Source organism: Marmota flaviventris, chromosome 16 (genome assembly GCF_047511675.1).
Source record: "Marmota flaviventris isolate mMarFla1 chromosome 16, mMarFla1.hap1, whole genome shotgun sequence".
In the NCBI taxonomy this organism is placed as follows: Eukaryota; Metazoa; Chordata; class Mammalia; order Rodentia; family Sciuridae; genus Marmota; species Marmota flaviventris.
In genome coordinates, this window is record NC_092513.1 from 52,581,553 (window position 1) to 52,595,464 (window position 13,912).

General features: G+C 35.2%; 1 protein-coding gene across 3 annotated transcripts in view; it reads left to right on the top strand.

The window, feature by feature from the left end:
• The window catches only part of Smchd1 (structural maintenance of chromosomes flexible hinge domain containing 1), a 155,170-nt gene that overhangs the window by 134,425 nt on the left and 6,833 nt on the right, over positions 1-13,912 (top strand). For all 3 annotated transcript variants that reach the window (XM_027942894.3, XM_071602881.1, XM_071602882.1), the window contains 6 exons: positions 682-872; positions 3,848-3,957; positions 4,106-4,176; positions 5,408-5,579; positions 12,119-12,277; positions 12,565-12,679. In XM_027942894.3, coding sequence (XP_027798695.2) covers positions 682-872; positions 3,848-3,957; positions 4,106-4,176; positions 5,408-5,579; positions 12,119-12,277; positions 12,565-12,679 — 818 coding nt within the window. The remainder of the gene's footprint in view (positions 1-681; positions 873-3,847; positions 3,958-4,105; positions 4,177-5,407; positions 5,580-12,118; positions 12,278-12,564; positions 12,680-13,912) is intronic.

A 13,912-nucleotide genomic window follows, 5' to 3' on the forward strand; every position in this document is an offset into this window, starting at 1 on the left:
GTTTTTTTGTTTTTTGACATGTCCGTTTTCTTACTTTCTTCCCCACCTACTTCTATTGAATTGGAAAACAAGGGCAGGCACTATGAAGGTTCTAACATAGATACAAAATATTCTTGTTGTTAGGCAAATTTTGTTACCACATTGGGCAAAAAATAAAGGGTAGTCATGACCATACCAATACGATGAATGTTTGATATTAGCCACAATAGCCCAACCTTGGTGGACCTTGAGCAGGAATTCTTGTGACAGCAAGTATTTGTAAATAGAAAAATGATCATTTTTCCTGAACTTGAAAGAAGTACTCTTATCGGCAGATGATGAAATAAAATCTTATTGTTTGTGATGTTTAGATTTGTTTTATGAAAGAAATATTATAATACTTAAGTAAAACTTTTGCTTAAGGTCTGGGGAATATAGCTCAATTGGTAGAGTGCTTGCCTCGCATGCATGCATAAGACCCTGGGTTTAATCCCCAACACCACAAAAAGAAAAAAAAAATTTTTTTGCTTAAGAAATTATATTAATTATAACTATATTTACGTTTACTAAATCTAAAAATGGCATTAGTTATTTAGTACATTTTTACTAGTAGTAGAACATAGAACACCTTTATTTGGAATAGTACCAAATTTTTATGTTTATTTTTCAAATTTCCACTTGGCTTTTTTAAATGGGTTATAGATAGCACATCTAGCACAAATTGAAGATGATAGAGCTGCAATGGTTATTTCTTGGCATCTGGCAAGTGACATGGATTGTGTGGTCACCCTAACCACTGATGCTGCTCGTCGTATCTATGATGAAACCCAAGGTCGTCAACAGGTGTTACCCCTGGATTCTATTTATAAGAAGACTCTTCCAGATTGGAAAAGGTTAGTAAAAAAAATATAAGTGGTTTGTTTTGTTTTTGTTTTAAGATTTCTAGGACTGGGGGTCTAACTCAGTGGTAGAGCATTTGCCTTAATGTGTGCAAGTTACTAGGTTCAATTCCCAGCACCACAAATAAATAAAAATAATTTCTCTAAAAGATAACCAAAACAGAAAAAAGACTCAAATTATCTGCATTATTCTTGACTTCATCACAGATGAACATATTTCATTAATATCTATATTGTAGTATATTTCATTATATATGCTATTTTATTGCTGGTTAAATGTGTTGTTTGTTTTGTTTTGGGGATTGAACCCAGGGGTGCATTGCCACTAGTCTACATCCCTAGCCCTTTTTTAAGACAGAGTCTCACTAGATTTCCCAGGCTGGCCTCAAACTTTGAATCCTCCTGCCTCAGCCTCCCGCATCGCTGGGATTATAGGTGGGCAGTACCACCTGGCCTAAATGTTTGGTTATATATGTGATATACATGCACACACAAGCATATGCACACACAAATTCAGAACAAGTCTTTTTACCTTTGCAACAGGAAAGTTGGAAAAATATTATTATCGTTAGCAGAATGCAAAATATCTTCGGAATAGGCTGTGTGTGTGTGTAATGAAATATATAGAGATTTGTACATATATATATACACACACACACACACACATTTTTTTTGTCCTATTTTATGTCCTGTGAAAAATATGCCATCATTTAGGTAAAAGGGTTTGTTGGCACAGTCATTCATAAATATTACAACTGGCCAGTAGCACAGTTGAAATGTAAAAGAGCATCTAGTTGACTATCACATTCTTATTTTAATATGAGGATAGTATTAATCTAGTTTCTTCAAGTAAATTTTTATTTCATCTGCTTTTCAAATATGTTTTAGGGAAAATTGTGGAAAATACTTAGGCTTTTCTTTCTTTCTTTTTTTTATTTGTTTGTTTGTTTTCCTTGCCTTTTTTTGAAAAGAGTCTCACTAAGTTACCTGGGCTGGCCTTGTATTGCAGTCCCTCTACCATAGCCTCCCAAAGAGCTGGGATTATAGATATGCACCACTGTATACTGCTTAGACACGTTTTTATTTTTTAAATGAAGAATGCATAGACATTCTTTTTCTTTTTGTTTTTTAGTTGTAGTTGCACACAATACCTTTGTTTTATTTATTTATTTTTTTATGAGGTGCTAGGGATCGAACCCAGGGCCTCACACATGCTAGGCAAGCACTCTACCGCTAAGCCACAACTCCGGCCTGGCATTCTAATTTTTTTAATATTGTATAAGTATTCTGACTATGTCTCTCTTTTTAAATTCACCTCAAAATACTAGAAGGAAATGCTAACAAAACAAAAAAATTAAAATGTTTAACAGTATTGGCCAATTTTATCTTTTTCAGACTCAAGTAGATGTTTGGTTTTAAGGCCTATATAAGTGGGAATAAGTGAGGATGTAAAAGAGACTAGGAACTCAAATACACATATCCTATGTCAATAAACTTACATGTTATTTTGTAATTTAAAATAAGATTGAGAAAATAACTGGGATTTGAACTCAAATCTATCGATTCTGCTCAAATCTCCCACTCTGCTGCTAATTATTATCCATTTTAGATAGCATAGAAGATTCCAATAGTGTTGAGCCAGGCATAAGGGTATAAGCCTATAATCTCAGAGACTCGGGAGGTTAAGGCCAGGGGCTTGCAAGTTCAAGGCCAGCCTGGACAACTTATGGAGACCCTGTCTCAAAATAAAAAGCTTGGGGATGTTTTTTTTTTTTTTTAAAAAGTATTATTTTTGTTATGTTAATAAGGGTAATATTTTTTGTGAGACAAATTAAAAAGAAGAAATTTATTTATTTTTTACTGCGTTGATAAGAGTAATACTTTTTGTGAGGAGAATTTTCCCTCCAGGAAGCCTCTTTTTATCTCTGTAATCCCTAAAGACCAAGTTAAGAAGGGTTAATTTAAGAAAAGTATGAATTTAGTATTTAGGACCAAAGTTTGCTCTAGAAACTGGTTATGCTCCCTGTTCCTGTTCCCAGTATTCCTCTTCCCTTTATTATTTTTCCTAAAGGTGGAGGTTATTCTGTGTCCTGCTAAAGTTAGCTATTTGCATAAGCTCCCACCATCTCTTCATTCTCCTTATATATAAAGAAAGTCCCCCTGGGCGCCATGGTACATGCCTGTAATCCCAGTAGCTTGGGAGACTGAGGCAGGAGTTTAAGAGTTCAAAGCCAGCCTCAGTAACTAAGTGAGGCCCTAAGCAACTTAGCAAGACCTTGTTTCTAAATAAAATATTATAAAGGACTGGGGATGTCGCTCAACGGTTAAGTACACCTGGGTTCAATCCTGGGTACCAAAAAGTAGTCCCTGTCCCTAATCAGCTACCATCTCTGAAATCCCATTGTTATTCAAGGTTTCGGTTATTCTTTATTTGGGAGGGACAGGGATTCAGTTTACTCAAGACTTGCCTCCTTTATCAGTGTTTCTGTCTTGCCCATCTCCACATGAGGCAGTGTATCTCGCATCCTCATCTGGGTCAACTTAAGAGAATGCCTTTCTCTTTTCCTTGCAAACCAATAACAAGTAGTTTATATTGGTAATACAAACTACTTGAAGGTAGTAGTACAGATAAAACCAGAAAATTTTTATATGGTAAGTGTTGTTTTAGTTTCTAAGGGCATATAACTCATCATTCAGGAATATCACTTGTGAATTGGAGTTGATTATATGATTAAAATGACATTCAGTATATTAATGTTTTCCAATTTTTTTACATTACAAAATTATAGGGGGTGCCTGGGGATGTGGCAGTGGCAGAGCATTTGCCTTGCACATGTGAGACACTGGGTTTGATCCTCAGCACCACATAAAAATAAATAATTTTTTTAAAAAGCTATATGTACTTATTTAATATATTTTAAAAGTTTTGGATTTTTTGTTTTTATAGTTTTTTTTTTTTTCTTTTTTAGACCTCTACCTCATTTTCGAAATGGAAAATTATATTTTAAACCCATTGGAGACCCAGTTTTTGCCCGAGATTTGTTAACATTTCCAGATAATATAGAACACTGTGAAACAGGTAAAGGATATTATGGTGGCTTTCTTTTATACAGATGTTACGTTTATGATAAAGATCTATAAAATGCTGATTATGAAAAATATCTTCTTAGGTTATAAGTGATAGTTTCATTAATAATTTAATTCCTTTTTTATTTTAACTTTTTCAGTATTTGGTATGCTGTTAGGAGACACCATTATTTTGGATAATCTAGATGCAGCCAATCATTATAGAAAAGAGGTATATGTTTTATTTCTTTTTAAATCTGTAGCTCCAATTCTAACATGTTTTTAAATTTTATTATATTAGAACTATGTACAAAAGTCATTCCAGTTAAGCATGGTGGAACACTCCTGTAATCCTAGCTATTCGGGGGGCTGAGGGGAAAGGATCAGGGGGGTAGGGCCAGCCTTACAACTTAAACCCTGTCTCAAAATAAAAAGGACTGGGGATATATAGCTCAGTGGTAGAGCACCCCTGAGTTAAATCCCCAGTACTGCAAAAACAACAACCATTTCATTTGCCAATACATATACAAATGTCTAAATACCTTGTCAAAACCAATTTAAATTCTGCACATTGATCAACATAAAATTGGTTAAAATATATGAATTAACAGGCCAAATACAAATTAAAATGAGATATGTTTTTCAACTATAAAATTGAAACTCAGGACAGCATTATCAGTGACAATATTAGAAAAGAGATACTCTTAGATAATCTCAGATAATTTTGGTAGAACTGTAATGTTTTTGGCTTTTATCAATTCATTATAGTTAAACATAATAGTTGTTCCTTTTGACATAATCATACATGCATGAAATTTAATTTACTCCATTTCAGTCCCCAGTGCCCCCACTTTCCTTCTTCCTCCCTCTCCCTATTCCCTTTCCTCTACTCTGCCTGTCCTTCGTCCACTCATTTCTTTTTCTTTTTTGCCGGGGGGGAGGGGGTACCAGGGATGGAACTCAGGGCGCTCGGCCACTGAACTACACTCCCAGCCCTATTTTGTATTTTATTTAGAGACAAGGTCTCACTGAGTTGCTTAGCACCTCACCATTGCTGAGACTGGGTTTGAACTCACGATCCTCCTGCCTTGGCCTCCCAAGCCACTGGGATTACAGGCGTGCACCACTGCATCTGGCTCACACATTTATTTTTGATTGGTGCTTTATAGATACATGTAAAAGTAGAATTTACTATGGTATATTTATACATGCAAGTAGCATAATTTGATCAAATTCATTCCACATTTTTCCCCTTCTCTATTTCTCCTCCAGTCTCCTTCTATTCCCTTGATCTTCCCTCTATCTTTACGGTATATGACCTTCCTGCTTCCCACTTTTCCCCCTTACTTTGTTCTAGCTTCTACATTTGAGAGAGAACATTCAACCCTTGATTTTTCTGAGACTGATTTATTTCACTTATCTGTTAGAGTAAGTTACCCACTATTTCCATTTACTTACAATAGGTTGTTAAAATTACACACTGTCCCACATTGCTGACCAGAGATGGAGATCGAATTCGAAGTAATGGAAAGTTTGGGGGCCTTCAGAATAAAGCTCCTCCAATGGATAAACTTCGAGGAATGGTATTTGGAGCTCCAGTCCCAAAACAGTGTTTGATCTTAGGGGAACAAATAGGTAGGTTGAAATAAATAACAGTTTCTGATTTGATTTTAACCTTTTATTTAAGGGTTAGTGTAGTGAGAATCTAACATGAAGAATTGACTGGTAACATATAAATAATGCAAAGTGTATTTGTCATATACTTTTAGCTTTCTAGGCTAGGTGTGATGGTGCACGCCTCTAATCCCCGCAACCCAGGAAACTGAAGCAGAAGGATCCCAAGTTTAAGGCCAGCCTCAGCATCTTAGCAAGACCCTAAGCAATTTTGGGAGATCCTATCTCAGAATAAAAAAATAAGGGATTAAACTCCGAGGCACTCAATCACTGAGCCACATCCCCAGCCCTATTTTTTGTATTTTATTTAAAAACAGGGTCTCACTAAGTTGCTGAGGCTGACTTTGCCACATCCCCAGCCCTATTTTTTGTATTCTGTTTAAAAACAGGGTCTCACTAAGTTGTTTAGGCTGACTTTGAACTCACAATTCTCCTGCTTCAGCCTCCTGAGCTGCTAGGATTACAGACGTGCACTACTACACCCGGCCAGTTTTGCTGATTTTTGTACTCTATATAAATGGAATCATGCAATGCATACGTTTTTGTCTTTGTTCATTCTTGGTATGTAGTTGAAGTTCATTTTCATTGCAGAATGGTATTTTATAGTATAAATATATCACAATTTATTTCCTTATTCTACTGTTGAGGAATTTGTATAGTTTCCAGTTTGGGGTTATTATTTTAGCCTTTTAAAAGTGGTAGTTGTAAAGATGGTAACACAGAGTGTAGGATTGGTTGGGTCCTTCATCTTGTGATTTCGAAGAATTGAATCTACAAATAGAAAGGGTGAGAGCAAAGTAACAGGAGTTATTAAAGTAAAAAGAAAGGAAGCAGAGCTCCCAAAGGAGAGGGATCCCAAGAGAGGGTTGCCAATGAGTGACTATTGTCTAGGGGTTTATATGAATCTATAGGGTAAGGAAGTTAGCTCCCAACCCAATCCTGGGTAAGGCATTCATTGTCCATATGAGCTCTTTACATGCCCTTTGGTCCAATCAGGTTACTGTGCCTTTTTGGAGGGGGTCTGGGCACTAGGCAATAGGTGTCTCACTGTTAGTTTTTCTCCTTAAACAGAAATTGGCCTGACCATCATGGGGCCTAGCTTGCATCTGTGGTCTCTGAGCCCTTTTAGACAGAAACCTAACCTTGAAGGGGCCCAAGTTTTCTGTCTGCCTATTCCTGTTCTTTCTCCTGCCTCATTGTTAGCTGTCTCCTAACAGCTCTTAGCTAAGACTGCTAACTCTGAGCAGCTCTCAATAGTTCACTGACTTCTAGCCATTCTTAGAGATAATGTTATGAGCTGTTAGAGCCACCAGTTCGGCCTGCTCAATTTGAGATATAAATCATGAATATGAAAAATAAAACCGTCTAAAAGAACTTTATTGTGGTTTATACTTCAGCATAATGGAGAGCAGTATATGGGACAGAGGTTTCTGGACTGGACCCTAGAGGACTTATAGACAGAGGCAGGGCCCACATACGCAGTCTTCTGTCTGCTGACTACAGACTTTTTGCAGTTTAAAGCCACTCTGCACAAGAATGCTGAACCCACATTACCTCTGGCTATCATGGGTGGTGATATACAGAGTGGCTTCAAGGTTGATGGAGCCATCCATAGCAGCTGGGGGGTGGGGGGGGGCAGTCATCTGGAGTAGCTATAGCCAAAGCAAAGTCTTCTAGAGTAGCCACTGGGTGTCTAATGCAGCCATGGCTGAAGTGGAAGTCTTTGCGGCAATCAGGACAGTGGCAGCTGCAAAAGGGATGGTGGCTTGATTGGGGCCTCTGGAGCAGCTACCAGTCATGATGACAGCCGGACCCAGTACCAAGGCAGTGGCAGCCACAGGGGAGATACCAATGGCTTCTGCTGATATTGGCATCACAGGTAGTATAGCCCCCAACTCCAATCTCAGCCATGTCTCCAACACATCCTGCAGGCCCCTCACTGCCTGACTGAATCCCAGAGCAACACAACTGCAGTTGAGAGGGAAGCTGTGGGATAGCGGGTCTCTAGTGGTGTTAGCCCGCAGCCAAGTGTGCTAATGCTAACTTCCACCAGCAACAGGAGGCTTCTTCTCCAAAACCAAAAAGAAAACAGTGTAACTTTAACAAAAAACATATTTAGGGCTGGGGTTGTAGCTCAGTGGCAGAGTGCTTGCCTTGCATGTGTGAGGCATTGGGTTTGATCCTCAGAACCACAAAAATATAAATAAAATATTGTGTCCATCTGCAACTAAAATATATTTTTAAAAATACATATTTATTTTGCCACATTTATAGAAGTTGCAAGAGTTAACCTATGCATCTCAATGTCAATATATAACAGGCAATATCTGTATGTCTTTGAGGAAAAAAACTATTCTAATTATTAAAGATTTCTGTGCCTTTCTGACTTTCCATATATGTAAAATTAATAACACAAGGATTTCAAGTTTTTAACATTTATTCTTCTTGATATATCTTAAAAGATACATTTTCAGACTGATGATTAAACAACAAAAATTCAAATCAGATGAGACAGTTTACAGAGATACTCTTGTGTATAAAGTTCTTTTGGTTGTAAGCAAGAGCAGCTATTCCTGACTACTTTAAGCTAAATAAGAATGTATTAGAAGGAGACTGGAATAAATCACAGATACAGGAAATTGGAAACAGCCAAGACAAAACCAAAAATGACTTTAAGAGAGTTAGCAGCCTTGAGTTCCCTCACCTTCATCTTGGAGTGCCATTTTTTGTAACAGCTCAGGTTCCACCACTCCAAGGACAAAAATTCCCTCCTGAGTCAACTAGCCTTAGTAAAGATCAAAGTGAACAAACAGCTTTGGGAACCTCCCTTCTGTGTATTATTAATTGTTCTTGGAACAAAAACAATTTTAATCCAGACCACCACAAAAATTGTCAACTACTGGGGCTAGGGTTGTGGCTCAGTTGTAGAATGCTCACCTAGCACACATGAGGCACTGGGTTGGATCCTCAGCATCACAGCATAAAAATAAAATAAGGTATTGTATCTACCTACAACTAAAAAATACTTTTTAAAAAACTGTCAACTACTAACAGTTAAAACTGAGTGTTTGTAATCTAAGGTATACATTGTCTTACATTATAGTATTTGGTTTAAGAGCAAATGAAATCAAAGCATAAGACTTGAAAAAATGACTAAATGTTTATATAATTTCTATAGTATATGTAGAATCTACAAATGAAATGAACTAAATTGTAGGAAATAGCAGAAAATATATGTAGACTATTAACCTAAGGATGTGTTCAGAAAGTTAACTTCATCCTATTTTAGAAGTGAACTTTAAATGTAAATTTCTGCAAAACATTAGAAATCTAAAGTGCTTTAATTGAATTTTTTAATCTTGTGACTATCTCTGATAAAGTTAAATAGAAACGGAATAGAAAACATAAAAATTATGTGTTAAAATGAACCTCCAAGCTGAGTGCTATGGTGCATGTCTGTAATCCCAGGTACTCAGGAGGCTGACTTAGGAAGTTCTAAAGTTCCAGGACAGCCTTGGCCACAAAGTAAGACCCTGTCTCAAAATTAAAAGGGCTGGGGTGTAACTCAGTAATTGAGCACTTGCTTAACGTATGTGAAGTCCTAATTTCAATCCCAAGTACTACCCCCGCAAAATTTTTTTTGAACCTCCAAACCTATCTAATAAAAAATTTTTATCTAGTAAAAAACCTTTCTTCTTTCCTGTATTATTCCAAGTTTTCCATACCATTCTTGTGAGTAGGAATACTTTTAAAATGCAAAGAAAATGACTAAGGAAGCCAGGATGTGGATTTTTAAAAGAAGGGAAGACAGAGCTGGGTAGGGCACGCTTATAAATCTCTGTACTCAGAAGGCTGAGGCAGGAGGATCCTAAGTTCAAGGCCTGCCTCAGCAACTGAGCAAGACCCTCAGCAAGTTAGTGAGATACTCAGAAAATAAACAAAACTAGGGATGTAGTTCAGTGGTAAATCACCTCTGAGTTTAATCCCCAGTACAAAAAGAGAAAAGGGAGAATTATTAATAGCAATTAGAGAAATTAATATGTAGTTTATAATTATGACATCAAAACTATTACTCTTTTTATTATGTTCATATATTCCAAAGTACATATCTGATCAGATTAGACATTATTTATATTTACACTTTATTATATCTTTCTTAATTTATTTAAAGGTTGAGCTCCCAATTATTACACTCCCATTTATTGTTTTTTATAAAGCTATTCTTTTTTTTTAATTTTTATTTATTTATTTTTTAGTCATACATGACAGTAGAATGCGTTTTGACATATAATACATACATGGAATGTACATACATCAATCAAATTGTCTATTCTGCTGCCCTTCCTTATAAAGCTATTCTTAATAAATTTTATTTATTTATTTGAAATATGTCTTGCCCTGTTGACCAGTTTGTTCTTAATATTTTAATTTTAATATTCTTAATATTTTTATAAATAGTGACCAAGATTATTAAGTGCTACAGCTTTCAGGGAAGGGGATTTTATTTTATAAGACAATAGAACAGTGTAATTATCTCCCAGGGACCTATCACTAGCTTTGAATTATTAAAATATAGCCAGGCTTGTTTCATTTATTTCCACCTTTTAACAACTTATTTACTCTTCTATCTCTTCCTTCTGCTTATTTTGAAGCAAATTGAAACAGAAGCTGGTATAAATTTTTCATGACATTTTTCTATAGTTATAGTGCTTATGAGTTTTTTGCCAATAAACATCTTAAAATCGTGTAGAGCACAAAGTGCAAATTGAACTATTAAGAAAATCTACCTACCCCTCTAATTGCTTCTGTCTTCCAAAGCAACTCATGCTTAGACAGTTGGGTTCTTATTAAATACTTGCCCAGTAAGAGCCCTTAAGATATATTTTTAATCTTTTTATATTTTTTTAACCTTTCAATTCTTTTCTATTATTTTCACATTGAAATAATCTGTTTGAAAAACTATCTTGCCACTGGGCATGGTAGCACACACCTATAATCCCAGTGCCTTGGGAAACCAGCCTGGGCAACTTAGTGAAATCCTGTCTCTAAATAAAAAACAATTAAAATGGCTGGGGATGTAGCTCTTTGGTAAAGCACTCCTCAGTTCAATCCTCAGTATCACCCCTGCCCTTCTGTAAAAAATTTGTTTTGTTCTTCATATCTCAGTAAAGCTTTAATCAGGTTTTTTCCCCCAGATAATTGAAATATCTGAAAAACATGATGACACCCCATCTAAAAAAAAAGAAAAAGAAAGAAAAAGTGAAAGAAAGAATAAAAATCTTATAAGTTAATGTACAGCTTGAGTATCTGTAGTCCACGGATCTTCAGATTAGGGATGACCAACCTATGAAGTCTAAGCAAGTATTCCCAAATCTGAAAAACTCTAAAATCTGAAATGTTTATGGTTCTATGCATCTCTGATAAAGGGACACAAGCACACAGATACATATGCAAGTATATTTGTTCACTCATTCTAAGTGTAGATTCCCAGCATGTTGGATACTTGCTTAAACCATTCTTGACACTTTAAGTGTACTACATCTTTTTATACTTGATATACTCTGTTCTTGTAATAATTATCTTGGACGGTTTTGTATGTAAACTACTATATATATTTGTGAAATATTTAAGTGTTTCTTCATTCCCACAAATATTGATTGTTTTTTTGTGACATTTAAGAGTTTAAAAGGGCCAGATAGTAAATATTTTAGGCTTTGTGAGTCACAGTATTAAGAACATTGTGAATGTATTTCTATTTTGGCCTGTGGAGAATAGTTTACTTACAAAATAGTTTACTAACAAACTAGTCACTGTATTTAATGTTTGTTGTCTAGTAAATCGTGTAAACAGACTATACTATGAAAGCAAATGTAATGCATTTTTAGACAAATTAAGGAAAGTTAAGTTTTATTAAAATTAAATATTTACCCTACTATTTTTTTAAAGAATTCTATAATCACTGTTTTTGATTCTTTCCTTTTTCCCTCCTTCCTTCCAGTGTACAATGTTTCATAAGTTGCAGCACTGCCATATTCACTCCATGACTTGTCATAGCATTCTCAGTGTCACGCTTATAATTACAAATGGTTTTATTAAAAACTTTCTAGTCAGTTTTCATTTGAGAAGCAGTGGTTTTCTAACAGTACAATGTTTAGTTCCTTTTATAGTGCCTCCCTTTCACCCCCTCCCTTCATCTCTGTAAAATTGAATCAGAGAGGACGTAAGCCTTGAGAGAGTAATCCAGTTAACCAAGCACTTCTATATGGAGAACTTTTCCTGACACAGACTAAGTCAAGCAATCAGAGAATATTCAAATTTAGTGGTCGTTTGTTGTGGTCTTAACTATGCTTGCTTATTTCATTGCTTTACATCGAATGTGTTATGACTTTAAAAGTAGTTTCCATGTCTTACTATAACATAATGCCTAATGTTGCTAATTTTTTCCCTAAAATGGTGTGATATTAGTAATGTAACCAAAAGTCTGGTTGGTTTCTTTGCAGATCTTCTTCAACAGTATCGTTCTGCTGTGTGCAAGCTAGGCAGTGTGAATGAGGACCTTAATGGTCAGTTAGAATACCTTCATACTCCTGATATGAAGAAGAAAAAGCAAGAACTAGATGAACAAGAAAAGAGTCTGAAACTAATAGAGCAGAAACTTGGTATATATTTATTTCTTGTTAACTTCTACTTTTTCTGTGTAGAGATAAGTATTTATGTTGATAGAGAGTCCAGCTATAAAAAGAAAGAATGCAAATGATCCAGAATTTAAATTGACAGGAAACTCTTAATCTCCAAGTCTTCTCAGAATGGTTTAAACTATTCTCTTAGCAGGACTAGTAAGAGACATTCTCAGTATTTTATCTTATTATCTTATAAGTTAAGATATGTTTATATTTTTTTCTTTCATATACTATTTCAGTTTGTTCTGCATTTTGTATCTTTATAGGTATGACTCCCACACGTAAGTGTAATGATTCATTGCGTCATTCAACAAAAGTTGAGATGACAGATTGTCCAATTCCTCCTAAAAGAATGAGAAGAGAAACTACAAGACAAAATAGGTGAGCACGTTATAACCTGAAAATTATCATTGGTTAGTTTATCAAAGCTCCTGGATCATGATAACACTATAAGTTTATTTCTTATTTATTCCTTGAGCTACAATTAGAATTAAAAAAAAAAACTCTAAGCAATGATAATGAAGATAAGAAAATTATTTTGTTTTCCTAGGATATTCAGTTTTCTTAATGATTTTTACTATTTGGAAATGTTAGTTGTTTATGTTTTACTAAAATTCATTAAGAGTGAAATTGCTTTTTTTGTTGTTTGGGTTAAGTTTCAAATGCCCTGCATTCTGCTTCATAGGATCATCATACCTAAATATAGGACATGCAAAATTATTTATTTTTCCCCCACATTTCATATAGGCTTCTGTTCTGTTTTTTAAATTTGTACATTATTTAAAATTGCTTATAATGTTCGATTTGAAGAATCAGATACTATTTAGATGGCTACCAAAAAACTAACAAGCTATTTGCAGCCTAACCCTTTCCTTTTTAGATTTAGATATCAGTAAGGGCAACCCACAGAAGGGCATCATGATATATAGGGGATTTTTCAAAGGTATAAGTATAGACTGTATTTGAGTAACTTCTCATAACCATAAAGGAGTTCCCTTGATATTGGCAACTTTATAATTGGTATTCCATGTCCTGTTCACCTGCATATTCAGTAAATATTTGAATGCTCACTTTGTGTTGTATATTCCTGGGTGAATAAAAGTCACATGGTTCTTGCTTCTTCATCATGTTCTCTAATTCTGTGTAGAAGAGGGATAATTTTATTTTTTTTCTACGTGTAAGGAAAGAGGAAATGATAATATGACACAAAGTAGTGGGAAAACAGTATCAGTTGTCAGGAAAAATTCATTGAAGCAGAGAACTGAAGAAGGATGGGAGGGAGTCGGCCATATAGAAATTGCTGTCAGTTGGAGAAAAAGTAGGCTTGGAAGGTGTGAGCCGGTAGATAGCAAGCATGGTAGGTGAGAGGGAGAGATAGGGACAAATGAGGTTGAACATATCAGCAGAGGTCAGATTATGAAACACACTTCCCCATCATGTTGCAAAAAATTATGGTGTTTAAAAAGGTAAAGTCATTGATCATCATAGGCATTGCTTGGATACCAACTCTTTACTACAAAAATTGATGTATTCATAAAGAAAAGATGTGTTCTGTCTTTCTTATATGAACTTTTAGGTTAACGAAAAGCTGGAGAACATTCTTTTTTAAAAAGT